Source organism: Rattus norvegicus, chromosome 3, assembly GCF_021556685.1.
Source record: "Rattus norvegicus strain SHRSP/BbbUtx chromosome 3, alternate assembly SHRSP_T2T, whole genome shotgun sequence".
Lineage (NCBI taxonomy): Eukaryota > Metazoa > Chordata > Mammalia > Rodentia > Muridae > Rattus > Rattus norvegicus.
This window is the reverse complement of record NC_141536.1, coordinates 12,532,899-12,560,503: the sequence shown is the minus strand read 5'-3', so window position 1 is coordinate 12,560,503 and position 27,605 is coordinate 12,532,899. Positions and strand designations below refer to the sequence as shown.

The 27,605-nt window shown below is 51.8% G+C and overlaps 1 protein-coding gene across 5 annotated transcripts; it reads right to left on the bottom strand.

Moving 5' to 3' along the window:
- Positions 1 to 1,895: 1,895 nt before the first annotated feature.
- Miga2 (mitoguardin 2) lies at positions 1,896 to 24,546 on the bottom strand. 5 transcript variants are annotated; one of them, XR_015682811.1, is made up of 17 exons: positions 24,365 to 24,546; positions 19,909 to 20,144; positions 18,008 to 18,218; positions 16,707 to 16,819; positions 15,973 to 16,090; positions 15,548 to 15,684; positions 10,747 to 10,864; positions 9,952 to 10,052; positions 9,167 to 9,282; positions 8,730 to 8,802; positions 8,514 to 8,600; positions 6,767 to 6,831; positions 5,819 to 5,917; positions 5,480 to 5,614; positions 4,402 to 4,455; positions 3,757 to 3,873; positions 1,897 to 3,541 (listed from the first exon to the last, which is right to left on the bottom strand). XR_015682811.1 is itself a non-coding variant. In NM_001399326.1 (16 exons), exons 2-16 carry the CDS (start codon positions 20,002 to 20,004, stop codon positions 3,335 to 3,337), a joined length of 1,782 nt encoding a protein of 593 aa, NP_001386255.1. In that variant the 5' UTR covers positions 20,005 to 20,144; positions 24,484 to 24,546; the 3' UTR covers positions 1,896 to 3,334. The 5 variants fall into 5 exon arrangements, 3 of the variants coding, with proteins under 3 accessions (NP_001386255.1, NP_001100036.1, XP_087507440.1); XR_015682810.1 differs by having other exon boundaries at positions 24,484 to 24,546; NM_001399326.1 differs by lacking the exon at positions 6,767 to 6,831 and having other exon boundaries at positions 1,896 to 3,541; positions 24,484 to 24,546.
- Between the last annotated feature and the right edge of the window lie 3,059 nt (positions 24,547 to 27,605).

Sequence of the window (27,605 nt, the reverse complement as noted above, 5' to 3'; positions counted from 1 at the left end):
CTCAGACAGACAGACAGACAGACACATACTTCAAAAAAAATTAAAACCCAACAAAATCAGGGAAGTGGGTGTGGCTCAGCTGGCAGGTAAGACCTGGATTGGTGCTGAGGTGCAAATGAACTACTCTCCCATTTTTCTAGTAGAATGAGCACTGACTCAAAGACCGCATAGGACCCAATTCACAGAAAAGGGCCCGAAAATGTAAGAAGGGGAGAAAGCTGGCAGCGGCTTGGAGAGCCCTAAAGAAAGAGAGAAATGGTCTAGAAGTATATTGTAGCTGGCACATTACTCAAAACCCTTACGGAATGAATTTATGGGGCACATAGTACACCTCACCAAGGCTGCTAAGACACACCACTTGTCTTGTTTGAAGCCTATTTCCCAGCACTGGAGTGACATCCGCCATTCCTTACACCTGCCAAGTTGGTGAAGAGGGCTCAAGCACACACCCTTTCTCCTTCCTGTTTAACGTCTGAGGTGCCCCAGCTTGCCTCATACTTGCTATGGAGCTCTAAAGACCGTCTTGTCCTGCTCCTGCTTCCACCTCTCCAGCGCTGCCTTCACAGGTGTGTACCACCATACCTAGTTTAGATGGTGCCACAAAGACTGAACCCAGGCTCCCTGCACGCCAGGCAGACTTACCAATGGAGCCACCTTCTCTGTCCTGTGTTTCTCCATCTTGAGAAAGAGTCTCATGTAGCCAGACTGACTAGCCTAGGATTATATAGTAGCCAAGATGGCCCTGTCCCCATCTCTACCTCCTTAGTAGAGGTAGAGATGACTTAGTAGAGATAGGACTGTTCAAGTGTGTGCCACTTGGCCTGTCCCTTTGTTTTTTGAGACAGGGTCTCGTGAAGTTCATGCTGGGCTTGAACTCTCTAACCCTATAACCAGAAATGGCTCTGCTGTTTGGCTCTTCATGCCTATCTCCCTTCCCAAGATGACAAACTGTGTCGCCATGCCCACATCATTTTCCAGAAGGATTGGAGTTAAGTCCTGTGGGAATTCCTGTGCACACAGGACAAAGCTGCCATTTTATGTGCAGCTTGGATGTGGGTCCACGCACCAGAAAGCTGCACTAGAGATCTGCTTGCTGAAGTGCTTATGAAAGAGGTTCACACCTGAGGCTTGCTCTAAATACTCTGCAAACATATAAAACAAATATGGCAGAACGTTAACTGCCAACTAAAGGTATTGGTTTTGCTGCTTGTTTTGATTTTGAACAGTGTGGTGCTGGGGAACTGAACTTGGGCTTTGTCAATGCTGGGTAAGTGCTCTGCCACAGATACACTTTACACTAGAATAAGGATTGTGGTAGGCTGAATGCAGTGACTCAAGACTTTAATCCCAGCACTAGGATGCAGAGCCAAGTAGAACTCTGTGGGTTCAAGATCACCCTGGTCTACATACAAGAACCTGGACATTCAGGGCTACATTGAAAGAAAAAGAAACCCCAGACCTATATACTCATACTTTCTACAAAGGTCAATGCTGGATGTCTTTCTTAACTACTCTCCATTCATGTTTTAAGGCAGGATCTCTCACTTGGCCCAGACTATGATTTAGCAACTACCTGGCCTTCATGGCCACAGGGAGCAAGCCAGTATACAGCTTCTGCCCATAGCTTCTTCATCAGCTCCTACTTCCAGACTCCTGCCCTCACTTCTTTTGATGATGAACTGTGATGTGGAACTGTGAAATAAATCCTTTCCTGCCCACGCTACCATTGGTCACAGTGTTTCATCACAGCAGCAGTAGCCCTAAGGCAGATGCCCGTGAAGACGCAGGCTGCTCCTGACCCGTTCCTCCTGGGGCCTCTACCCACTGCAAAGCGCAGGTCTCCAGCCTTTGGCTCAGCACCGTCCCCCACCTCTACCCCAGCAAGACACAGAAGAGTCACTTCGATCCTTTATCTGATTCACAGGCCTTGCTCTCACACTCTATTGCTGGTTGAGTGTAGAGGGTGGGGCATGGACACACAAACAGGACAAAATAAAAATGCCACAGCTGTATGGTTCAGGAGCAAATCAGAGTGGGCCTTGGCCCAAGGTTACATTCACAGCTCAAGGTAAGTGCAAAAGAATGGAATGTGAGGACAGTGCGTGAGGGCTGCTCCCTTTTGAGCGCAGGCCTCAGAGAGGACCCAGAGCCATGGCTACCCTCTCTTCAGTGCATCCTGCTGACCCCAGGGAGCCCTTGTCCCTTCCAGGGAGAGGAACTTTGTTCCAGGAGCCAGTGCTCCACTGCAGACCAGGAGTCTTTTCTCCTGCATGCCACAACTGGGAGGGACGGAACAGCCAAATAAAGTATTAAGGCAATAAATAAAAGCTTCCCAGCTCAGGCAAAAGGAAGGCCGCCAGAACCCCTGCAGCCTCCGTGACAAATGCCAAGGGCTGCTGCAGGACCCTGGGTGGCAGCTGCCCCAAAACACATGTGCATGGAGTTGAAGGCAAAGTGCTGAGTCCAGCTTGTCGGGGGTGGGGTGGGGTGGGGTGATGGGGAGGAACTGCCCTGCTGTGTGACCTCTGCCCACCCTGCCATGGTTCCTAGGTCCTCACTTTGGAGCAGCAGATGGCAACACAGGAGATGGGCCTGTGTGAGCTCGGGCTGGAGTCCTCAGCTGGAGTCTAGCACTGCCCAGGAAGGAGCTTCAGGCTCACCAGGGCATGGGAAGGGCCAGCCCTGCCTCCTCCTCCCTCTTTGGTGGTGGCAGAGGTGGGGAAACTTGAGTCTTTGGCAGGGCGTGGGAATATGAGGACAGCGTCCTGGGTTTGTGAAGGACGAGTCCCTGCTCAGACATGAGCACACATGGGGCGAGCCCCGCTCTGGATGGCCCAGATGTGGCTTTCATCCTGGCCGGAAGCCCAGGTGCTGGGAATTGTGTAGCTATACATGGCTCCTATTGCAGAACCCTGTGCCGGTCACCACATAGCCCTGTGCGCTCTATCCCTTACCTATCACCTCCTTGCCCTCCGCCAGCGGCAGAGGAGATGAGGGCTCTGTGGTCCATGCTCAAAGCCATTCTCCACCACCTTTCTGTCTTGCTGCTTGCCCTTGGTCAGACCCTGCTGCTGACTCTGGCCTGCCTCTACTGCTCAGGGAACCCCAAGGGCAGCTGCTATCCAGTGCTCCTAGTGGTTCCTCTTCATGGAAATCTGTCCTCTGGGTGTTGGGATTCCCAGATGAGGAAGTGGAGCAAGCTCAGGGGCAATGGCCCTTGGCCACCCTGGCCCTTGGATGCCACTCCAAAGGAAGGGAGGGGCAGCTTTCTCTCTCCCAGCAATCACCCTTGTGACTGAGGCCCAGCCACCTCTCTCCTCCAGCCCGCACCCTACTATTGCAGCTCATCCAGGGGCCCATTCTCTCGAGGCAGTGGCCCATTCAGCCCGGTGCTACTAGCCACTGGTGCCCCCAGGTAGCCCAACAGAATCTCGCTGCGGCGCCGGGACAACTGTAGGATGTCTTCTGCTAGGGCTGGCACAGAAGTGTAGCGCACGTTGTCCAGGTCGAACATGTCCCTCAGGTATTGCACAATCTGGTGCTGGGGGTAGGAGATTGGTGTTGGAACTGGGTCCTGGGACATTTTCTACATTCTACAAAGTCTCTTTCTCAGTGACCAAGCCCCAGCCCATTCTCCCAGCCTTAGGCAACTGCCTTCCTGGGGCTCCTCCTCTAGGGTTCACCTAGAACAGCCCAGGCCCCCACCCCTCTTCTGGTGTCTGTAGTAGCAGGAAAGCAGGAGTGCTGGCCATATACCTTGAAGAAAGCACAGACTTCTGAGAGCTGGGGCTTGGGTCCGAGGAAGCCAAAGGCCAGCACAGGGCTAACATGCTCCGATACGGAGTAGAAATGAGAGATGAAGCCATCAGGCACCTGTGGGGAGGGCAGGGCTGAGGAGCAGGCTGGGCTGGGGAGCAGGGCTTACCCAAAGGTCACTAAGTCCTGGCTAGAGCAAGGGGTGGGCTTGTACAGCCCTGATCTCTCACTTCTACAGAAAGGGCTAGAAGACTGCTCTGAGAGCTGCCCCTCGCAGGCCTTATGGGCAGAGCCAACTGGTCATAGCAGTCGAGCCTGGCAGCCATAGGGAGTAATGGCTGCCAGCTACTCCATCCATGGTGCAGGTACCAGTGGCCTACTGGGAAGGAGAAGAGCTCTGCCTGCTACCTGACTGCTGTGGCCACTGCCCTCCTTCCCCCTCTCCCAGGGTGTGCATCCTCTGCTGAGTCCTGGGACATGATGGTTGCTCCTCCCTGAGGATCCCTGGGACACCTGGCCAAGTGGGGTGCAGTGTGGGATATGGGGACCTTGATGCTTTGCTGCACCTAGCCCCTCTCCCATTCAGTCCAAATGGCTAAGGGAGTTCTGGCGACTCAGTCCTAAGAAGCCTCGCCACTCACTCACCATCAGAAGCCTCCTCTTGGCTTTCAGGACAGACCAGCACGCGGTGGCCAGGGCCTAAAACACAGGTAAGACCCCATCAAGGATAACCCAGAGCCCCAGCCTTGGCCCAGGATGAGCTCTGCCCACAACCCACCCACACCTAACTGTGCTTTTTCTTTACCCCATATCTGGCAACAGATGCCTAATTGTTTGTTTGTTTTGTTTGTTTTTCAAGACAGGGTTTCTCTGTGTAGCCCTGGCTGTCCTGAAACTCACTCTGTAGACCAGGCTGGCCTTGAATTCAGAGAGCTCTGCCTGCCTCTGTCACCGGAGTGCTGAGACTAACAGTGTGCACCACCACCACCACCAGGCCAGATGCCTACTTCTTTACTTTACATATGTGTGCGCTGTATGAGTTTGTGCACTGCATGTCTGCAGGAGCCGACAGGAGACGGACACCGAATCCCCTGGAGCTGGACTCACAGGTGTCTGTGAACTATGTAAGCATTAGGAGCCAAGCCCGGGTCCTAATGAGCAGTGAGCACTGTACTGCAAGCCCTCCTTGGCCCTATACACACCTATTCTTGAAACCAGGCTCTAACTCTTACTGCTTTAGAACTTCATTTAGATGTGGAAGCTTCCCAAGCCTGTTTCCTCCTCTGTAAAATGGTCATGACACAGCACCCCAACCCCTCACCCGGTGGTTGCAGGAGCCACCATGAGCATCTATAAATGGCCTTGTTGGAGAAGAGTCATGGGCAGCAGAACCACCATATTACTGGTAGCCTTGGGTTTTGTTGTCATTGTTGGGGGTGAGTGGGCGGAGGTTCTCCTCTATTTTAACTTAATGGGATGCATTAAAATGAAAGTACTTAGTGCCCATCCAGAGTGGGGGCTCTGCCTCTTGTGAGGACAACACAGAGGGAAATGTGCGCACTGCAGGAACTGGGCAGCAGGGAGTGCCTGAGTGCCTGGAGACAGCCCACATCTCAGTGGGCAGGGACTGATAAATGAACTCTGGGAATACATAAGAGGACACTGAGAGGACAGTGCCGAAGGTCACAGGGCACACACACATGGGAAAGGGATGGGCACCCACTGTTTCCTTGAAGCTATCAGACAGCCAACGGTTCCGCAGGACAGCAAGCACCGAAGATGGAGGGTTCTCTAGGTCCTCAAAGGCATCCATGAGGATGAAGTCCAACACGATGTCGAAGAAGCTCATGCATGCCACCTTTAGAGAAGAGGGGGCATTAGAGCTACCGTGCCGAGGCCAATGGGGGCCTGTGTGCGACACCTGGGGAAATGGCTGGAAGCCAGGCTCAGCGCAGTGATGCGCCATCTCAGCTGCTTAGCACCGATGCAAAGCTGGGCGCAAGCTCCCGACATCATCATCTGAGCTCTGAAGAAGCCAGGAGCCCAGCACGAGCAGACTCACCCCTCTGCCCTCCAGCTCCAACCGGGTGGTAGCCCAGGTCTCAGGCCGCAGGGCGTAGTTCAACATCTCCTCGTAGCTCTCCAGGAAGCCCTTGGGACTCTGTGAGAAGCACAGCCAGTTCTGGTTGTGGGAGAAGCCCTGTGACCCAGTTGGATAAGATTCACAGGCAGGCTGGGCTGTGAATAAGAATGTGCCAAGCAGGGCTGGGGCTTTGCCCCAAAGAGGCAGCAAGGAGGTGTCTTTTGCTCGAACGTTCCAGAGAACCAGGGTGTGTCTGGGGCAAATTCTGCACCAGGGCACCCAGCTATGTCTCAGTTTGGCTCATGACTGCACACCTATCGCCTTGTGGGAGCCAGGCACCGCCCTACTACATGCTCTCTCCTTGGCGATGCCCAGGAAAAGGTGTAGTTTCAATGAGTGAGACTGGGAGGAGCTGACTGCACACCTGCCTACCACTGGCTCCTGGCACATAAGCACTTCAGAAGCAATGGAGGAAACTCGGGCAGGGGCAGGGGCAGGGGCAGGGGCAGGGGAGAGGGAGGGTTCAGTCGCATGAGCTTGCCTAACATGGAGTCTGACTGACACAGGCCACACAAGGCGAGCCTAAAGGCTGCATGGTTACAAAATGGCCCTGATGCTACAACCGCAGACCCTGCACATCTGCTACCTGGCCAAGGTCTTCGGGGATCTACCCAGGGAACCCAGACATTGCTACATGAGTGCCACTGTCATGGGGCTCAGCAGCTGCCCGTGGGCCTCTTGCACTTTGTAAAACAACAGAGCTGAACGCTGACTGGGACAGGGCAGCAGAGACCTGCTCGGCATGGCCAGGCCACCTCCCTTCAATTACCCCCTTGTCCCTGGGGGGCCGAGGAGAGAAACAGACTGCAGTGGCTGCAGGGACGTGAAGGAGTGCCTGGAGCTCACGCTGGGGAACTAGGCAGTCACCTGGCAAAGGTGAAAGCAGCACTTGACAGGGCTGACACTCCTGGCATCATGGCCATCAATCACTGCTGGGTGAGGACGACAAGGACAGTAAAGAAGCTGGTCATGGCTACACGAGCTTTTCATCCCATCCCTCGGGAGGCAGATTCAGGAGGTTCAGATGTCAAGGTCATCTCAGCCACACAGCTGGCCTGGGTTACACAAGACCTTTCAAGAGACTTGTTCTAATGCAGTAACAAAAGCACGAGTGGGCGATAGATATGAAACCTTATGCAGCAGCTGGAGAGATGGCTCAGCAGTTAAGAGCACTGACTGCTCTTCCAGAGGTCCTGAGTTCAATTCCCACCAACCACATGGTGGCTCACAACCATGCGATCTGATGCCCTCTTCTGGTGCGTCTGAAGACAGCTACAGTGTACTCATATATAATAAATAAAATCTTTAAAAACAAAAAAACAACTTATGCAACCTCTTCCACACACAAAGAGCCAGGGAGCAATGAACAGTGACAAAGGTCAGGATTATAAAAACCCAGTATGAGCCAAGACATGAGGACAAACTCTTACGTTGCCAACAAGGACCTAAGGTGAAGCTCCCACAGAACATCCACCTGCCGGGGCCTGAGACAGATCCTCAGAGGTCCCAGACGCCCACCAGGAGACAGGACACACCACAGCCTGTCCCCAAGATGGAGCACTTTGCCTTAAGTACCAAGCTGGGGAGGGAAGGTGGCTGCGCTACCCTGTGACACCACTGAGCAGGGACTGCAAGCTGCGGACACAGCACAGGTTGTGAGGTGGACAAGACACCATGGTCAGAGTCCACGGAGCAGGACACTTGGGACTCCAGCGAGGGTTGGCTGTGGACAGACACAGGGGACCCCTCTGCAGCTTGTACTTGTTGGTTTTGTTTTTCAAGACAGGGTTTCTCTGTGTAGCTCTGGCTGTCCTCAAACGCTGTGTAGATCAGGCTGGCCCTGACCTCACAGTCTGCCTGCCTCCCCGAGTGCTGGGGTTAGGGATACCCCACCACCACTTAGCTTGTGGCTTGCGTTCACTCCTGGCCAGTTTTACAAAGCTGTGCTGTTGGAATCACCAAGTAAGAAAGAGTTCGTGTCTCTAGTTTTCCACGTTGGAACAGGAGTGGGGGGACCCACAACCCCTTTCCAGCACCCCATGGCTATAGGAAGATGCCAGGACTCCTGCACTTGGTTTTAAAGTGTTTGTACGTGTGTGCAGGCCAGAGAGAAATTCAGAAGACATTCCTCAGACAGGGTCTCTCACTGGGGCTGGGCTCACCCGTCGGACTGACAGGCCATGGATCTGGCATTTCCTCCGCGGCATTAGGAGTGCAACAAACTCTAGCACACACAGCGCCTTCATACACGGGTTCTAAACTCGGGTCCTCACACTGATGCAGACAGCACCTGACAAGCTGAGCCATCTTCGCAGCCCAGGCACTGTCTGAATTATCACTGTGTTGGCCAGCACAACACGACCGTGGACACATCTCTACCACACTGCTATGGAGGTGCTCTGCAGGCCTCCATCTCTCTTTTCACCATGAGTCTGGGGGATCTAATTCAGGTCACCAGTCTTTAGAATGAGTGGTTTTATCCACTGAGCTGCCTCACAGGCCCAAGATTTTTGTGTTAAAGACCCAGTCAACATTCAAAACAAAACAAAACAAAAACCCAGCCTGAAATAAGGTTCTGGAGGGAAATCTGAAACAACAGGCCCACCCCAGCTACCTTCTCAGCCTTGGTCATTAGGCCTGTCACCATCTGCCGGCCGACCTCCCCGAAGAACACCTGGTTGTTCCTTTCTTCTAGAAGCCCCTGAAGAAAGAAAGGGGAGAGTGGTAGCCTCCCAGAGCCAGTGGAGAGGGCAGTCATGGCTGGGCACAGGGTGGCCCCATATGGGGCAGGCCCAGCACCCTCCCCCAGTGGCTCTTGCACCATATCCACCTCAAAGGCCTGCCGTACACAATGCAGCTTGGCCAGGAAATCTTGGTCACTGTAGCAGCCTAGCAGCTCTGTCCTGAGGAAAAGGATAGACAGTGTCACACCACCTGCCAGTGTCACACCTCTGGCAAAGACCCAGTGCCTTTGGTGAGAAGGAGAGGACAAGGGTGGAACCTGGCCCTGCCTCATCCTAGCAGTGTGACTTCAGGCTCATGCTAGCCTCCCTCTATCCTTCGATCTCCCCCCAGCCAAAGGCGGAGGGAGGCTGGCTGGCTGTTCTCTGGGGCCACAGTGCTCCCTCTGGACCTGGGTACAGGTGGCAGTCATGGCTATGGTACCTGGGCTGACCTCAGCCTCCTTTGGTCACATCCACCGTCACTGTGCACCTCTGGCCCTCCTCCCCGGGGCCAGAGCCCACCCGCAGCCCCACGCGCTCTCACCTGAGTGTTCGACAAGGTACTTTCCCCTCCTTCACCAGCTGCAGAGCCTCCTCGTAGGCAGCAGCGGGCCTGGAGAGAGGAAGCGGGTACTCTCCGATCTGCAGGGACTCAAAGAGCTGGGAAAGGGCCAAGGAGGCTGTGAGCATCACCCTATGGGGGCCACAGCCCTGGGCCCAGCAATGGGGACCACCCTAGGGGCCTGCCTTTGGTCCATCTTGAAGATACCAGAAGCACACTGGCCCCATGAGACAGGAGGCCTAGGTTCATGTCCAGCCCTAGGCCTCAATTCTTCTAGCTCTAGGATCTCTTCTCAAAGGGAGTATCGGTTGGATGCATGTTCCCATCTTCCTGTCCCAAGCACAGACATCGTGCCCCCTGTCCCAGCCTGGTGGCAGACTAATGCTAACCAAAGGACTAAATGGATTAGAGAGGTCAGAGGTGGGTATAGTTTAGAGCCCTAGGGATATGGGGGATTGCTCTGCTTGACCATGCAGATCTATAAGCCCTGGGTCCTCAGGCCTCCCTGACCTGGGAACTTCAGAGTATCTGGGAAGTAGGCCTTCATTCCTACATAAGAAAATAACCTTATGGGGCTGGGGATTTAGCTCAGTGGTAGAGCGCTTACCTAGGAAGCGCAAGGCCCTGGGTTCGGTCCCCAGCTCCAAAAAAAAAGAACAACAAAAAAAAAAAAAAAAAAAAAAAAGAAAATAACCTTATTTCCCCCACAACCTAGTCCTGGCCCAGAGGGCCTGGCCTAACCCAACTTGGTCTCCTAACCTATTTACCTCAGTGGCTGAGAAAAAGGAGTCTTCTGAGGTCAGGCTGTCCTCATCATCAGCTCGCAGACACAATGAGCCCTCAGTCAGGGGCAGCATTAGGGTCCTCTCTGAAAGGGAGTAAGACTGGCCTGAGACCCTCCCCGACATCTGCAGGCTCTAGAGCTGAGGGAGCTGGACATCCCAGGACATTTCAGAAAGGTGAGTCAAGTAAATCAATAAATGCATGCCACAGACTTAATGGTGGCCCTACCGACCGACCTCTGTCGTAGAGGAAGACCCAAGGGAACAGGATACTCAGTAGGCAAAGTCACACTGAGGCCAATGCCAAGAAGCCAGGGAGGATATGGCCTGTAGCACTAGCCAGCCCTCTCTGGACCCCACTTGTTCACACAGTGCACGCTGGGAAAGGCTAGACGTGGCAGGCGTGAAGAGGACACTGGACAACAGACCGAGTAAGTGAGTTCCCTCTCGGTGGCTCACACTTCTGTACTTCTACCGAGTGGCAAGAGAACTGAGGTCCACGCGGCCTGCCTCTGGGTACTGCCATGGGAACCCTAAGGCCTGCAGGACTGTCCAGGAGATGTAGGCACTGAGCCCAAAGGTGTTCCCAAGAGGCCGGGGCAAAGCACACTAACTATGGACTCCAGGCCTCATCTTGCTTCAGTCTGCCTGCCATTTTTAAGGGAAAACCTCAGTTTCCCTATTTATTCAAACTTCAATTTGCTTGCTACACTGGGGAACCGTGCCCTGGTTCTCTGGACATTCCCCGACCTCTGTTCCTGGCACTTCAGCCCTGCTCACCAAGGTCCAGCAGCATGTTGTCAGAGGGGAGGGTGGATCCGAACTCTTCCTGCAAATGGTAGGCCCGGTGCAACAGGGACTCCAGCTTCTCAGCAAACTCCCTTCGTTGTGACTCTGGCTATGACAAAAACAATGACCATCAACCTAGAGCTGTCAAGCTTCCCAGTCAGGTAGGGCCCCAAGGAAATGGAGCCAGCTCTGGGTCCAAAAGAAGAACTCTAGACGTGTGCACTGCAGGAGGCACTGGCCACATGTGCTGTGAGTACACACAGCTCGGTGCCGGAAACACATGCACAGTATCTCAGCAGGAAGGGCGTCGTGGCACACAACCTGGGAGTCCTAGGGGAAAATCTCAGGTTTGAGGCCAATGTGGGACATGCAGTGAGTGGTGGGTTCCAAGCAGCCAGCACTACACAGCAAGACCCTGCTGTGTGATAAAGGAAAAGAGGCTGGGTGGAAGTGGTGCAGGCCTTAATCCCAGGCAGAGGCAGGAGGATCTCTGAGTTTGAAGCCAGCCTGGTCTACAGAAGGAGTTCTAGGACAGCCAGGGCTACACAGAGAAACCCTGAAAAACAAAGACAAAAAAAAAAAGAAGAAAAAAAAAAAGATAAAATACAATAATAATAATAATAATAATAATAAACAATAATAAAGTTGATCTCATCTATTTTTTTCTTGCTTCTGCTACCCTGAGATAGAACCTGGGCTGTCCTCAAACCCACTATGTCACCAAAGATGACCTTGAACTCCTGATTCTCCTGCCTCCACGTCCCAATCGTGGGATTACAGGTGTTCGGCAGGTCTTCCACAGCGCTGAAGACTGAACTCGGCGCTTCCCGTGTACTAGGCAAGCACACTCCAGGCCTCCTCTTGCTTTCTTTGTTGGTGGTGTTTGCTGCCTGAACATATTTTCTAGAAATACTGTGGCTCTGAGTGACTCAAGACTTTCCCTGAAGCCCCCAGGGCAAACCCTGTGTACCTGGGTGAGCCCTTCCTCCAAGCCTTCTCTATAGAAGGGACTGAAAAGCTTCACCTTGTGAAGAGGGTTTTCGGGACTCAGGTGCAAATGGTAGTAACCGTTACTGGGTGTTACCAAGCAAGGGCAATTCCACCTCCTGAGTGTCAAGGCTTCAGGTGACAAGCTGGACAGCAGAGGTCAGGCTGTCCTGGGAAGGTAAAGGTCTGGGTAGCAGGAGAGTACACGAAAGGAAGCACAGGCCTCAGTCAGAGATGGAGGGGAGGAGCTGGTGTGCCGCACAGCCCCGTGACCTCGGTGTGACTCGACCTCCAGGCCCAGCATGGGATGTTGGGTGGTGCTCTCTCGGGCCTGGGGCTCTTGGGTTTGGGTCCCAGGGTGAGGCAAGAGAGCCTAACTACTCTCTCCATGGAGGTGGGGGTAACTAGACTAGAGCCCGTTGCTGAAGTAACCAGAGCCCAGGGAGGAGACAGGTAAGGGCAATTAAGCCTGAGAAAGGGCCAGAAGAGGGGAGAGGCAGCCTTCACTGAGGCCCTAGCCTGAGCCTCCTGTTCAGCCTCAAGGCTTCTCTCTGGGACAGGACATTCCACAGAGAAAATTCAAGGTAGTGAAGTGTCCCAGGGCATCTAGCTAAAATATGGCAGGACGGAGACCTGGGCCAGACCTCAGGACTCTGGGTCACGGCCACTCTGCTGGATCCTGCCTGACTGGCAGCCCTGACTATGTCTGTCAGCACTCTGGGAAGTAGCTGTGAGTGGTTAAGACCACAGGGACTTAACGCAGAAGCTTGACCAACTCAAGAAAAGCAGATGCAGTGAGCTTCAGAATTTAATAATTCAGTTTGAGACCTTAAAACTTTTGCTTTCTTTTACCTTTTGGCACAAAGTCTCTCTGTGTAGCCCTGGCTGTCCTGGAACTCACTCTATAGATCAGGCTGGCCTCCACCTCAGGGATCCATCTACCTCTGCCTCCCAGTGCTGGGATTGAAGGGGTGCGCCACTCTGCCTGGCTGTACCCTTAAACTTCCGGTCCTCCTGCCCGTACCTCCCGCTGCTGGCATATTCCTAGTGCCTGAAAAGCCAGCAGCAGCTAAGCTTCACCTCCAACCCGGAACTTAAAATCGTCCTCTGTGTGTTCCAACGGATGCCAGGAAGAATGAGAAAGGAAACTCCAAGCCTTTAGGGAGGCAGAGGCAGGAGAATCTCTGTGAGTTCGAGGCCAGCCTGGTCTACATAGTGAGCTCTAGGACAGCAGTCAGGACTACGTAGAGACCCTGTCTCAGAACAAAACAACACCATTCAACATCACCACCATGAGACTAAACGGCCTGTGTGCAATCCCACATACGGGGGGTGGGGGGGGGGGGAGAAGGGGGCTAAGACGGGACAATCGGAAGACATTCCTCCAAAGGAAATACACAGTTAGGGCCTGCAACATGGCTCTGCAGATAAAGGTGTTTGCCAACAAGCCTGAGTTCAAGTCCCAGGGCCCACAGGACAGGATGGAGCAACTCCTGCAAGTTGTCTGTCACCTCCACAAGTTCACCACATGTGGCTCCCCACAAAACAACACACAGGAGGGCAGCAGCTGACAAGCCTGGCAGGATCAGCACAGGAAGGCAATGAAAGCAGAGAAGGAGGCTGGGGAGGAGGTAAGGAAACGTGGGGAATGTGAGCGGACGGCAGCAGCCCAGGGGGACTGCTCCCCACCATCTGTCACCTGTTTCAGTCGAGCTCCCTTGTCTGACCCCGTTGATACCGGGCACACATGTGGTGCACCTGCACACACATAGGCAAAATACGGACACTTAAAGTCAAAGAAATAAATCTAAACTAACAACAAAAAGGATCACTGTCCTGGTCTGCAAGTGCCTGGCCCAGGGAGTGAGTGGCACTATTAGGTGTAGCCTTGTTGGAGTAGGTGTGTCACTGTGGGCCTGGGCTTAAGCCCCTCACGTAGCTCCCTGGAAGCCAGTATTCTGCTAGCGGCCTTCAGGTGAAGACGTAGAACTCTCAGCTCCTCCTGCACCATGCCTGCCTGGACACTGCCATTCTCCTGCCTTGATGATAATGAACTGAACCTCTGAACCTGTAAGCCAGCCCCAATTAAATGTTGTCCTTATGAGAATTGCCTTGGTCATGGTGACTGCTCCCCGCAGTAAAACCCTAAGACAATGACCCAGAGAGATATCTCGGCAAGTAAAAGCACTTGCCACCAAGGCTGACAATTTGAGTTTAACCCCCAGAAAAATAGAATTGATTCCTATAGGGTTGTCCTCTGACCTCCACAAGCCCACTGTGGCGCCATATACAGATACACATCACAAACAGATAAACAGAACTTTAAAAAATTTAAAGGCCTGACAAACCAGATACAGTGGTACATGCCCTTAACCCCAGCCTTGGGAGGCAGAGGAGGGTCTCTGCCAGCTTGAGCTTAGCCTGTCCAACCAGTTCTAGGCCAACCAGGGCTACTCAGTCAGACCTAGAGTAAAAATAAAAAGTAGTATAACTGGTTGCGATGGCACACAGCTTGGGAGGCAAAGGCGGACATACTCTCTGTGAGTCTGACGGCAGCCTGGTCTACATTGAAAGCTCCAAGCAAGCTGCGACTCCCAATGGTACCCTGTCCTACGCACACACGGCTATGTGCTTGGCCCATGCAAAGTTCTCAGTTTAATATTTTGATTTATGTATTTTCATATTTTTTTAGACACACCAGAAGAGAGCACTGGATCCCATTACAGATGGTTGTGAGCCACCATGTGGTTGCTGGGAATTGAACTCAGGACCTCTGGAAGAGCAGTCAGTGCTCTAAACCGCTGAGCCATCTCTCCAGCCCCCTGTCTTTTTATTTTAGTCTGTCTCTCTTTCTTTCTCTTTCTTTCTTTCTTTCTTTCTTTCTTTCTTTCTTTCTTTCTTCCTTCCTTCCTCCCTCCCTCCCTCCCTCCCTCCCTCCCTCCCTCCCTCCCTCCCTTCCTTTCTTTCTTTCATTCTTTCTTTTTTTTTTCCGGAGCTGGGGACCGAACCCAGGGCCTTGCACTTGCTAGGCAAGCGCTCTACCACGGAGCTAAATCCCCAACCCCATCTTTTTATTTTAAACAAACAGAAGAGAAAGGGACCCATCGAAAGCCTCTCCACCTTTCCCTCCAGAACTCTTTATGGGTAACTGTAGACTACATGAGCTAAAAGTGGACGGACATGATGACACTGTACCTTTAATCCCAGCACTTGGGTGGCAGAGGCAAGGGATCTCTACGAGCTTGAGGCCAGCGGGGTCTACAGAGCATGTTCCAGGACAGCCAGAGCAGCCCAGAAAGACCACATCTCAAAAATAACAGAGAGGGGATGGCTGGAGAGATGGCTCGCCTTTAAGCACTTGCTGTTTTTCCCGAGAACCCAGGTTTGGTTCCCAGCACCCATTTGGTGGCTCACACCTGTAACTCCAGTTATAGGGGATCCAACACCCTCTAGTGGACTCTGTGGGCACCAGCACGGTATACAGACATACATGTAGGGAAACACATAAAAAAAAAATCTTACAAATAAATAAGATTATGAAATTACAAAAAAACGTGAGTGGTGTTCTCCCCCCAAAAACATAAACAAAACTCAAAGGTCCCAGAGTCCAGCCAACTAGGGACAGAGGCCCATCTCCTCTGCATCTATAGTCCTGCACTAACACCCCCACCCACCATCACCTACATCTCCCACCCCCTGAACAGAGCTGAGAAGGGTCTGTTTAGCAAACCTTGCTCACCAAGCTACCGCCAATGTCACAGCATCAAGCACATTACCCGGGCAGTGACCGGGGAACACCACCTACCTCTGACAGTGCTTCAGATGAGGTGTCTGGGTTCTGGAGGCTGTCACCTGGTGTGGGGGTGCTGCCTCCGTCCCCTCTCTGACCCACACTCAGTGCCTGCTCCCATTTCTGCAGGGCTTCCTCAAACAGCTCCATGCCTGAGAACACGGGAGAGGAGGAAGGCTCAGGTCCCACAGGCTTACCCTAAGGGGATGAACATAGCAGGGAGGCAGAGGACCATGGCAGGCTCAGAGCTAGGCAGGACTTTACCGCTAGGTCTTGCCTTCTTCCGGGCTTGTCTGTGTGCTTTTACCCAAGAAGGACGGGTCTTCTAAGTATTGACGGGGATCTGGGGCGGGCCAGTAACTCAAGCAGTGACCTGCCTTGCCCATTCCTCCCTGCCAGCTACCCTACCCCGAGGCCCCTGGGCTAGTCTCCCAGCCAACCTTGCACATAGAGGCTCTCAGCACTGCCATCCATGGTGGGCACAGACTCCTCCATCCCTCTGGTTTCCCATGAGCCTGAGCACGCAGCTGTAGGGCTGGATGAATTGACCATTACCATCTAGGGACCAAGTACACAGATAAGAAAGAGTGAGGCTCTCTGTGGGTCCCCTCTGAGCCCACCCTGACTGCCTGAGCACAGGCCACAGGCCCTCCCAAGGGAGCTAGGCCAGCACCACATCCTCAGAGCAGCTTGACGATGCTCCACAGAGACAGAGACTGCCACAGTAGGAAGAAACAGAGGTCAACACCCAAGGCCGTGTGTGAAAAGTCCCTGGGCCCAGCCCCTGCCCAGACAGCTGCCACCTTGTTTCAGGACCTCTCGATTATAAGATAGCCTCCACCTTTCCAGAGGAGACTCAAGAGTAAGGGCGTCCATCACCACAGAGCTGGAGCGGAGTGACAGATTCACCGTGAGTCAGTGAACCCAAGCTGGGCTCCATGGAGACAGAGCTCACCCTGATAACTCCCTCTCTTTGGCACCTACCCGCCCAACTCCAACTGGTGCCTCCAACCATCATCAACAGGATCCGGAGGCGGAATTCACCAGTGAGGGTGTGAAGGGATGAAGGGGTTACCTCCCATCTCCCTAACAGCCCACTCTGCCTCCTTAGGGCAAAGACCAAGAGTGACCTGGTGGCACCTGCCTCCACCCATATCCTTCCCTGGTTCCTTACCGAGGCCAGGCTGTGGGAGGAGCCTGAGTGCTTGCTGGGCTCTATGGAGGAGATACCACTCAGAGTGTCGTTGCTCTTGCTGCTGGGGCTCTGAACCCTCCGGCTGGAGCAGCCTGTGAGGAGAAGGGTGGGTCTCACCTGCATCCTCCCACTGAACTGCCCTCCCCAGCCTTCTCTTTCTGGAAGTGTGTCCTGACCTAAGCCAGGACATCAGTGGATCCCTCTGGGTGAGTATACTTAGCAGAGGACTAAGGCTCTTCCTTGGCCTGCTGACTTAAAACAGGGCCAGGCCCACAGGAAGGCCCCAAATGCCAGGATAAGCTGAGAGCAAGGCGGGTCACCTCCCTACCTCTTACTCAGTTTGCCTGTGTGCTTGATTGAGTGTCTGATAAAGAATTCTCTTTTCCAGATGCCTCAGCAGGTAAGGGTACTTGCTACCAGGCCGAAAGGCCTGAGCTCAGTCCTTGATGGAAGGAGACACCCAACTCGGAGTGAATCAGAGAGGTCCTCCGAGCACCTCATGTACACCACAGCATGGTACGTACAATAGATAAACAGATCAACAAACCCTTAAGCCTCATTCTCCTGGCCGTAAGTTCTACATCTGCCTCGTGTTCCCAGGCGCTAGGGCTACAGGCGACGATCACACCTCGCTTTGAAAACTGATTTTCCAAAGAAACTTGTTTTTCCCCAGTTGGGAACCTATGAGAATGCTTCGCCTTGAAGGAGAGCAATGTAACACCAACCTGTAGCAAACAACTGACTCCCAGGGAAGGAGTTTTCTAGGGCTGGCAAGATGAGCCCCGGCCTCCGTTTGACCCCGGAACCCACATGTGGAGGAAGGAGAGAACTTACGTATTTAAGTTGTCCTCTGACCTCCCTCCAAAAGTACCCTACGGCACATCCACACACCTTTGCTCACACGCCAACTCTGAGATAAATTATTTATAAAGTTTTCCCGCAGTGGCTTGGTTCTACGATGGCCCTGTCTCAAAGTTCTGGAAACAGTAAAAAGGTGACCCTTACCACATGCAAATCCCTTTTCTACCCCCTAGAGGAGAATGGAGAAATACCATTGGGTTCATGTCTTTATTCCTGAGCACAGGGAAATTTTCTACAGTGATATAGCCACCGGGACCAATGTCACCCACCACACCTGAGCCCATTGTCTCCAGGAATGGTTCTGCGGTCAACTCTACTGAGGTAACTTGGCTATGAGGTGGGAAGGCACAAGCCTGAGACCCACAGTGAACAGTGCTAAGATGTGACAAACGTCAGAGGCTCCCCAACCACACACCTACCTTTCTTCACCGAAGGGACCTTGCGGGCCATGAGGATGGGCATGGGGAAGGTGCCCAGCTGCTCACTTCCCATCTCGGGGCCCACCTGTTTCTTCTTCCGACGGCGCCTTTTCAGCTGGTGGGCAGCCAGGGCCAAGGCCACAGTCCCGAGGGCCGTGGCAAAAAGAACCTTTCTCAGGCCTGGGGTCAACCGCAGTTGGGAGAACGCAGACTGGAGGGAAGAGATAAGTGGTCTGGTTATGTCGCCCAAAGGGAAGCTCTGGGTGTGGCCACAGTATTCCCCTGCTGACCCAAGGGGTGGCAAGGGGCACTGAAGTAAATCAAGTCACCTTCTCTGAAATGTGAGTCAGAAATATAAAGAGAGCACAAGAGATGTGTCCTAAGGTCCAGTGAGAGCCAAAATGCTGGCCACTGTTCTTTGCCTGTGTGCAGCACCAGGGCTTAACCTGTGTCACCTGTCAGAATTCCAGCTGAATGAGGAGCGTGAGGGTCACATCAGTTGAGATGTGTGCAGGCAGTGACCGATACAAGTTGTGGTTTATCCTGGAGTTCTCTGTATTTTGATGCTAATTCCACTGCCCCAAGGACAGTTGCCTAGTCACATACTCAGGACTCAGGTGACTTCACCAGAACCTTCTCCCCACTGAATTTGTAAAATACAGGTGAGGGGCAGGTACAGGATAGACATCCAATGACAGGATAGCCTGTCATTGGATGAGATAGATGGATGGGCAGGAGAAGAGTTTAAAGGAAGAGGAGGAGACTGGAACAAAAAAGGGAAGAGACAGGAGGGAGAGGGAGAGAGGCCATGGCAGGTGATGTTAAGATTCCGCTCTGTGTATTTACAGGTTGATATTAATGTTCTTAAGGGATGGATGGTACTGGGCTTTGTATGTTTAGGTGGGCAATTATATCTTACCAATTGGGTCAAAGGTTATTGTGTTGTGTGTTCTTTCATGTGTAGATTTAAGTGTAATAGAGTGTGGGGCAGTTAGTCTGGGCTGCCAAGGAACTGGAATGTGTGCTTCTGGCAAGATATCCAGCAGATATCTTGGGGCACCTCGGTGCCAGACCTAGCAGGATAAAAGACAACCTTATGCTTTTTTTATTTTTTATATTTTTACAACAACAGATACACACCTCAAACCCTGATGACTGCATTTCCCAATGACATTCACTACCCGAGACCATTCATCCAAATAGGCCCATCCTGGCCACCCTCTGCTGCTGGCCCAGGTGGAACTCTGTCCCACAAAAAAGAGCTTCAGGGGTGCCAGGGGAGTTAGAGACAACTAAAGTCAAGGGGTCACCTAGCCTTTGGGTAAACACTGGGTTTAGGGCCCCAATTTTTAATGTAATCCTGACTTACTCAGAGAAAAGATACCAGATATACATACGGATAGTTAGTGTTGACTGTTACCTGACCGAACTAGCGTCTCCTAAGAGGCAAGTCTCCTGACACACCTGTGAAGAATTCCCTATCATAATACTAGCCTCGAAGACTCTGAGGGATATCTCAAGTCATTTGGTGGGAAGATTATCTTACTTGTGGAGGGGAGCCCTGCTGGGCAGGGCAAGACGCCCTGTATAAAAAGGCGAAAACAAGCTAAGTACTGGTGTCTGTCTGCCACCATTTCCTGAGTACAGGAGCTGTGCGACCAGCCAGCTCCCTGCGTCTGCTGGTCTTCCACACAACGGACTGTAAAGCACTCGAACCGTGAGCCCAAATAACCCCTTCTCCCTTAAATTGCTTTGGTCTTTCAACACAGCAATGAGAAACTAGCTAAGACACATGGAATTACAATAACATAATAAGAAACTACTTAAGCCACATAGCCTTGAGGAGGACTCAGCTCTCTTAAGGCACTGAGGACCCCTAGAAAGGCCCACACCCATCTTACCTGACCAAAAGTCGTGTACAGGAACACTGGTATCTCAGCCACAGTCATGGCCAGAGCCTGGATCATGGACATACCCTCAGTCCTACGGAATGCCATGGTAGGCCCAGCACCCGGGACGGGACCTCCTGGGGTGAGAGCTTCCGAGGAGAACGTCTTCAGCTGGTCTCTGGCTGGGTCCTGGGCACCATCCACTCCCCAGCAGGACAGGGGCACACATAACAGGTCATTCCACAAAGCTGACAAGACAGATGACCAAGAGAGACACCGTAAGGTACATGCAGAGTCTGAGTGGTAGAGCGCTCACCTCCCTACATCCGATACCCAGTCCTGCTAACAAGCTTTGGGGCAGTGAGTTAGCTAAGCACATAAAAGAACCTGCTGAGCAAGCCTGACAACCGAGTTCCCCAGGATCCAAGGTTGAATGTGATGGGACTCTGAGGGTGTCCACGAGGAATGAACTGTTAATAAAGGTGAGAAGGTCCATCCACAGTAGGTGGCACCATTCCCTAGGCTAGGTCCATGTACTGTGTAAAAGCATACACGCGTTCTTTGCTCTCTGCCTCCTGACTAAATGTAACATGAACGGCTGTCATGAGATCAGCTCATGTCATTGTGACTTCCTCATAATGATGGACTGTCACTTGGGACTGTGAGACAAAATAAAACCCTCCTCTCCTAAGTTGCTTTTACTGAGGTGTTTTATCACAGCAACAGAAATGAAACTAGATATGGAAGGAGAGAACTGACCCCCAAAAGCCGTTCTCTGGCTTCCACATGTGCCTGTGGCAGGTGCTCCTGCACGCATATACACAAATAATACACTTTACTTATGTATGTGTATACGCCATACGTTCAGATGCTTGCAGAGGTCAGAAGGCGGCTTGGGATACCCTGCACCTGGCATTACAGGAAGTTATGAACTTTTTAGATGCTAGAATGTAGGCGTGAAGGCCCCAGCTCAACTTCTCCATGCTGAGTTGGGTAGGTGATGTCTTCAGCAATGAGGCCTTGCCATCAGTTTGTGGAGAACGGAATACAGTCTTGGTAACAGCATGAGTGACTGGGGTTCCCTTTGGCCAAACCTCAATTAGCAACCAAATCCATATTCTCCAGACACACCAGAAGAGGGCATCAGATCTCATTACAGATGGCTGTGAGCCACCATGTGGTTGCTGAGATTTGAACTCAGAACCTCTGGAAGAGCAGTCAGTGCTCTTAACAACTAAGCCATCTCTCCAGCCCCTAAATCCATATTCTCAAAGCTTAATTTTGTGACCAGAGATGGCCAGTTGACATTCTGTCTATCCCCTTATCTAGGGTTTTCAATAGATCACCTTCATATACGTGTTTATTTCTTTTCCTTTCTTAAAGATTTATTTATTTATTATATATAAGTACACTGTAAGACACACCAGAAGAGGGCACTGGATACCACTACATACGGCTGTGAGCCACCATGTGGTTGCTGGGATTTGAACTCAGGACCTCTGGAAGAGCAGTCGGTGCTCTTAACTGCTGAGCCATCTCTCCGGCCCTCCTATGTAATTTCTCTTTAAGGATCTGTGTCGTAAGTTGTAAACTACTTGATGCAGGTGTTGAGGACCGAACTCAGGTCCTCGGGAACGGAAGCAAGCATGCTTAAACGCTGAGCCATCTTTCCAGTAAAAAACTGTTTTAAAAGGTCAGGACTGCAGGGGTTTGCTGGGTGGTTAAGATAAACAGATGCTCTCCCAGAAGACCCACATTTGATTCCTACTGTCACACGGTGGCTCGCAACCATGCGATTCTGGTTCCAGGGAATTCGTTGCTGTCTTCTGGTCTAGCCTCCATGGTCACCGGACACAGATATAGTGTACAGACAGACATGTAGACAAATCGTCCACACACATAAAATACTTAAAACTTTGGGCCTTAAAGAGTTGGCCCGGCAGTGAAAAGCACTGGCTATTCTTCCAGAAGGCCCAGATTCAATCCCTAGCACCCAAATGCTGGCTTGCAAGTGTGGGTAACTCCAGCTGAAAGGGATCTGATGCCCTCTTCCGAGCTGTGAAGGCACCGGGCACACACAATAAATGGACACATACACACATGCAAGACGCTTATCCACGGGGATTTCTTAGAGAAAGGTGCAGGTGTCAGCACACAGAGATAGAAACAAGAGTGTCCTCAGAGGTTGGGCACCTTAGGGCACTTCAGGCTTGTGATCCCAGCTGCTCAGGACACTGGGGCTGGAGGATAAGAAGCTCAAAGAATGACAGAGCAATTTAGGCAGACCCTGTCTCAAAATTTTTCAAAGCACTTGTCTAGCATGTAGCAGTGGGGTGTGGGGGCGGCATGGGACACAGTCCCTCCAGTGGCTGAATGAACAGAAGCATCAGGAATACCAGGCCCCAGCCCTCTGCCCCCACAGGCAGGCAAGCCGCCAGATGTCTCACAGACGCCTCTATAAACCTGGGAGCAGAGGGAGGCATGCATGGCCCGTTAGCTGCAGAAAGAACCCCGAGACTGGAGAGAAATAGGTCACCCTCTAACTCAGAGCCCTCTGCACTTTCTCCGGCTTTTTAAAAACACTGGCTGTTTTCTAAATAAAGATCTCAGGCTCCAGACTGAGAGCCATGACATCCTCTTCACAGTGAAGTGAAGCCTGGAGTGCTTCACTTCCTGTGGCCTAAATGTCTATGCTGATCTTGTGGTGGTGGCTTTTTTGTTCTTTGTTTTGACTTATATTTCTTTTTGAGGCAGAGTCACATACTGTAGCACATGCTGGCCTTGAATTCTAGATACTTCTCTTGCTTTTTGTCTCAAGTGTTGAGTTTATTGCTACGAACCAGGACAGCTACATGGGCATTTGTTTCTCCCTGCCTTTCTCCACCTTCTCATAAAGAAACTGAATTTTGTCCAGCCTAAGCCCGGAGTCCAAAATAACTTGGTTGCTAATGGGTGAAGAGAGGGTACTTCAAGGTCTACTGGACTCTGTTTAACACAGCAGAAGCAGACAGAGGCACAGAGGGAGAAGATAGCCCAAGACCCCCCAAGACCTAAGGCCAGATCAGAGGTTTGATCACATGTAACTGAGACCCCAAGACCCTGCAGGGGTCTTGTTCAAGTTCAAGGAGGCTTTCTGGGATCTTCGGAGGAAGGAACACACAGGCCAGGACAGACCTAGTCTCTCTGGGATGGTGGCCAAAAGTCACTAGGCCAGCACAAGAGATGAACAAGAAACAGATTATCGTTGGTAAGTGGAGAAAGGCACACAGCCCTACCAGGCTGGTCCTAAGTCTGTGGGGGGAGGGGGAGGGCAAGAGGCTGGCAAGCAGAGTGAGGTTCAAGGGCTAAAGAAATTGCCACAAGGTCAAGGGCAGGAGAGATTTTTGCCTAGAGGTTGTGAAGTGGACTGTGGTATGCATATCCTCTTGTAAGCCTCTGGCCTGGCAGGGCCTCGAGCGAAAGGCAAGGACATCAGATAGCAGGAGCTATACTTTCCCGTGCATTTCAACAGGCCAGCGCACTAGCTCTCTGTGAGGACTCTGAGTGGAGTCCTTCTCGGAGCCCTCAAGGTAAACATCATTTACCACAAGGATATGAATACAGGGGCTTTAAGAGACGAGGCACCCACAGAGGCTGTGCTGGAGCACCCTAGCCATTGCCTGCTGCTTGCTTGTATCAAACCTGGGGGCCTTGAACATCTGTGAAGACCACATGGAATTAGAGGGCAGAGTCTAATCTAGGACCCAGGCAGGAGGAGGTGCGGGTGGAGGCCTATCTTCTGTTCGCAGGTGAGTCCAGTTAGTCTTGTCTGTGCCCAAGAGAAAGGTCACTTCACAGAAAGGAAGGGTCAAGCTCAACACCATATCCTACCTGTCTCTCGATTCTAATGCTGACCACTAATTCTGCTCCACATTCTTGAGCAGGGAGGTTGTATGCTCCTCCACCCTGGCACCTTAGGCCTGATATCTCAGCCTTCCAATCCAGGCCCTCCACTCTTGTGCAAGACAACCCTACTAATTGGCCTAAGCATTCTCTTCGTCCCACCTTGACCTAGTTGTGTTCCCAGAACCAGACAGCCCTACACCACCCTTTGCCTCATGTCCTGTTTTTCCCATCCCAGAACATCTCTGTGGGATCCCACGCAGCCTGGCATTGGGCAACCCCACAGTGAACGTCAGCAATATTCCAAGCTTCAGTATCTGCTCCTCGCGGAGCCTATTCAGGGACCTTCCTCTTTGGCCCCGACCTCCTTAGGACATCCTTGACGGCAGTCCACATACAGCGCTGCCCACAGCCGGCACACCTGCTCCTTCCAGGCTGGGGAGTACCAGTACCAGAGACCCTGCTTAGATGCCTTCAGCGTTCCAGGCCCGGGAGTCTCTTCTTTGACCCAGCTCCCTTCTCGTTCCACCCCCGGAGCCATGAATCCTCTCGTGCCGCCTGGTCCAGGGGGATTCACTCATCCCACCTTGGACACTTTCACGGACCGGCTGGGTTGCGGACCCCTACGAGGGCCGGGTTCCATGCTCTGCAAGCCTCGCTCCTAGCCCTGCTGCGCTGCTCGCCCGCGCAGTGGCCGTCACTCACCCGGGATCCCATCGCTGGGGAAGGGCAGCGTCTCCTTTCCAGGCGGCAACACAACCAAACCAGGCCGCTGGGAGCGTGAGGGAGGCGTGGCCTCGGTCCGGCCGACACAGCTCTGACCAATGAGGGTCCCCAGATTGCTCAGCTTCGCCGTGGCTCTTGGCCAATGGGATGAACTACGTGACCACGCAGACCCCGCCTCTCCCGCTTTCAGACCCGCCCCCTAAGTGTGGTTGCAGTGTGGAAGTGTCCTCTTCTCTCTTCCGATTGGTCACTAGATTAGACAGACACACGGACACTCAAAAAAGGCGGTCGAGTTAGTGGGTGCCTGGGGCTTTCTGGGAGGCAGCTGTGTAGGAGGTCACTAAAGCACACTGGTCCTGCTTGTTGTCACTGGGACGTCACATCTGATTACCAAACTGTCCTGCGCTACACACACACACCAATAGGCAGGTACGCACGCACGTACACGCACATCTACAACCCTTTTTATTTTTATTTTATTTTATTTTATTTATTTATTTATTTTTTGGAGCTGAGAACCGAACCCAGGGCCTTGCGCTTGCTAGGCAAGCGCTCTACCACTGAGCTAAATCCCCAACCCTACAACCCTTTTTATTCATGGTTTGATTTGGTTTCTTGGTTTTTGTTTTTTGTTTTTTCCCAGACAGGGTTCCTAAAGGATCTGTGCTTTGGAGACCGACAGGTTTTGTTTGTTTGTTTGTTTTTTGGTTGGGTTGGTTGAATTTTTTTGTTCGTTTTTGTATTTTACTTTTATTATGTTTTCTTATTTTCGAGATGGTGTGTGTGTGTGTGTGTGTGTGTGTGTGTGTGTGTGTGTGTGTGTGTGTGTGTACCCAGGCTGTCCTGGAACACCTGCCTCTGCTGGGATTAAAGGCTTGTGTTACCACAGCGCCTTAATTTTCCTGCCTCCAATCTCCTAAAGTGCTGGAATTACAAACATGTGAAACTGCCCAGCTACATCCAAGTTCTCTGTATTAAATAATGATTGTTTGAATATCAGGGGGGAAAATTTAAAGGCCAAAGTGAACTTTTTTGGTTAAAGGTGCATGCAGTGCCTCTGTAGGCCAGAAGAGGGGATCTGATCCCCGGAACTGGAGTTAGAAGTGTTTGTGTGGTATTATGTGGGTGCTGGGAATCGAACCCTAGTTCTCTGAAAGAATATGCTGGGCTTACCACCTGAGCCATCTCTCCAGCCTCTAGTTACTGATCCCTAGGAAGAGGAGAAAGAAACAAATTCTGAAGGGTTGGAGAGATGGCTCAGTAGTTCAAAAGCAAAGTGCTTGCTATTTTTTTCAAAAGACATCGGTTTGATTCCGAGCACCCGAGTCAGACAGCTCACAGTGGCTGTAACACAGGATCTGATACCCAATTCTGGACAAGTCAGGCACTGCACACATGGTGCACAGACACACACGCAGGTAAAACACCCATACACATAACATAATAATTAAAAATTAAGAAAAGTGGGCTGGAGAGATGGCTCAGCGGTTAAGAGCACCCGACTGCTCTTCCGGAGGTCCTGAGTTCAATTCCCAGCAACCACATGGTGGCTCACAACCATCTGTAAAGAGATCCGATGCCCTCTTCTGGTGTGTCTGAAGACAGCTACAGTGTACTTATATATAATAAATAAATAAATCTTTAAAAAAAATTAAGAAAAGTAAATATCTCTTTATTTTTTTTTTTCCAGAGCTGGGGACCGAACCCAGGGCCTTGCGCTTCCTAGGTAAGCGCTCTACCACTGAGCTAAATCCCTAGCCCCGTAAATATCTCTTTAAAAGATGAAGCTTCGAAGCAGGGGTAAGAACATATAGAGTCAGACACCAAATCCTATTTCCTAAGTCACAGGGGATAGGAGCATGTCCAGGGCATCCTCCTGCCTTCAGGGACTGTGAGGAACTGGACTCCAGGTCAGGGCATGCCCAAGTCCTAGAGCAGCCCGATTTCTCCACCTGGCAGAAACACCAACTTAGACTGAGAGGCTCCATGCTTGGCTGGAGAAGTCTCTCCCTACCTGTGAGCTCTCTGTCGTCCGTCCTCTCAGCCAGATGAGGAGACAGTAGTAGGGCCTGTCCTTAGGTCAGTTACCCTACAGTGTCACCAAGGTCAAGGGCAGAAGAAACAGGTAGGTTTACAGAAGCAGAGTCCCAGAGAGGAAAACGATGGGGAATTGAGAGAAGGTCTTACTGGACCAGAGACAAAGTTCAAATTAAGAGAAACTGATGGGGGCTGGAGAGATGGCTCAGCGGTTAAGAGCACTGACTGCTCTTCCAGAGGTCTTGATTTCAATTCCCAGCAACCACATGGTGGCTCACAACCATCCGTAAAGAGATCCGATGCCCTCTTCTGGTGCATCTGAAGACAGCTACAGTGGACTTATATATAATAAATGAATAAATAAACCTTAAAAAAAGAGAGAGAGAGAGAAACTGATGGAAAGGGAAAGAGAGTGGCAGGGGGACAAGAGGACACAGGGATGGGCAGAGAAGACAGCCGGCTGATAGTACTGCTCTGTGGCACAGCGGCAGGGTGACAAGGACTAATCAGATTTCCCATGGTTTAGAACTGCTAAGGAAGTAGACAGGGAATGTTCTCATCCCAGGTCAAGGTCCAGAGATGAAGGGGGTATAAGAAATGAGCTTGATTTCATTATTCCCCGAGTTAACACACACCCAGTTCTCACTCCGTGCCGGCTGCATGCATACAGTGTACAGCTAGGGGAAGTGACGGCTGCCTGTAATCCCGACAGGGAGATGGAAAACCACAGCCATCAACTGTATATTAAGTCTGAGAGCAGCCAGGGCTGCATGAGACCTTGCAGCAAAAACAAAAACAACAACTCCGAAAACCCAAACAAATAAACAACAACAACAACAGCAGAGCAGGCAGGGGAAGTGGGTCAGAGGTTAAGACCATACACTGTTCTATAGAACCAGAGTTTGGTTCCCAGCCTCCATGTGAGGCTTCTCACAGCTGCCTTTAATTCCAGCTCCACGAGATCTGATACCCTCCCTTGGCCTCCACCGGTGCCTATAAACTCCTGGCATATGTTCACATATACGCAAATAAAAAAAAAAAGAAATAAATCTTAAAGGGAGGGA

Coding starts and splice junctions, on each gene's coding strand:
- Miga2 (NM_001399326.1), bottom strand. CDS start 20,004: ATGGCATTCCGTAGGACTGAGGGTATGTCCATGATCCAGGCTCTGGCC. Junction 10,053..10,746: donor CAACATGCTGCTGGACCTTG/GTGAGCAGGGCT, acceptor ACTCCCTTTCAG/AGAGGACCCTAATGCTGCCC. Junction 3,874..4,401: donor CCAAGAGGAGGCTTCTGATG/GTGAGTGAGTGG, acceptor CCCTCCCCACAG/GTGCCTGATGGCTTCATCTC.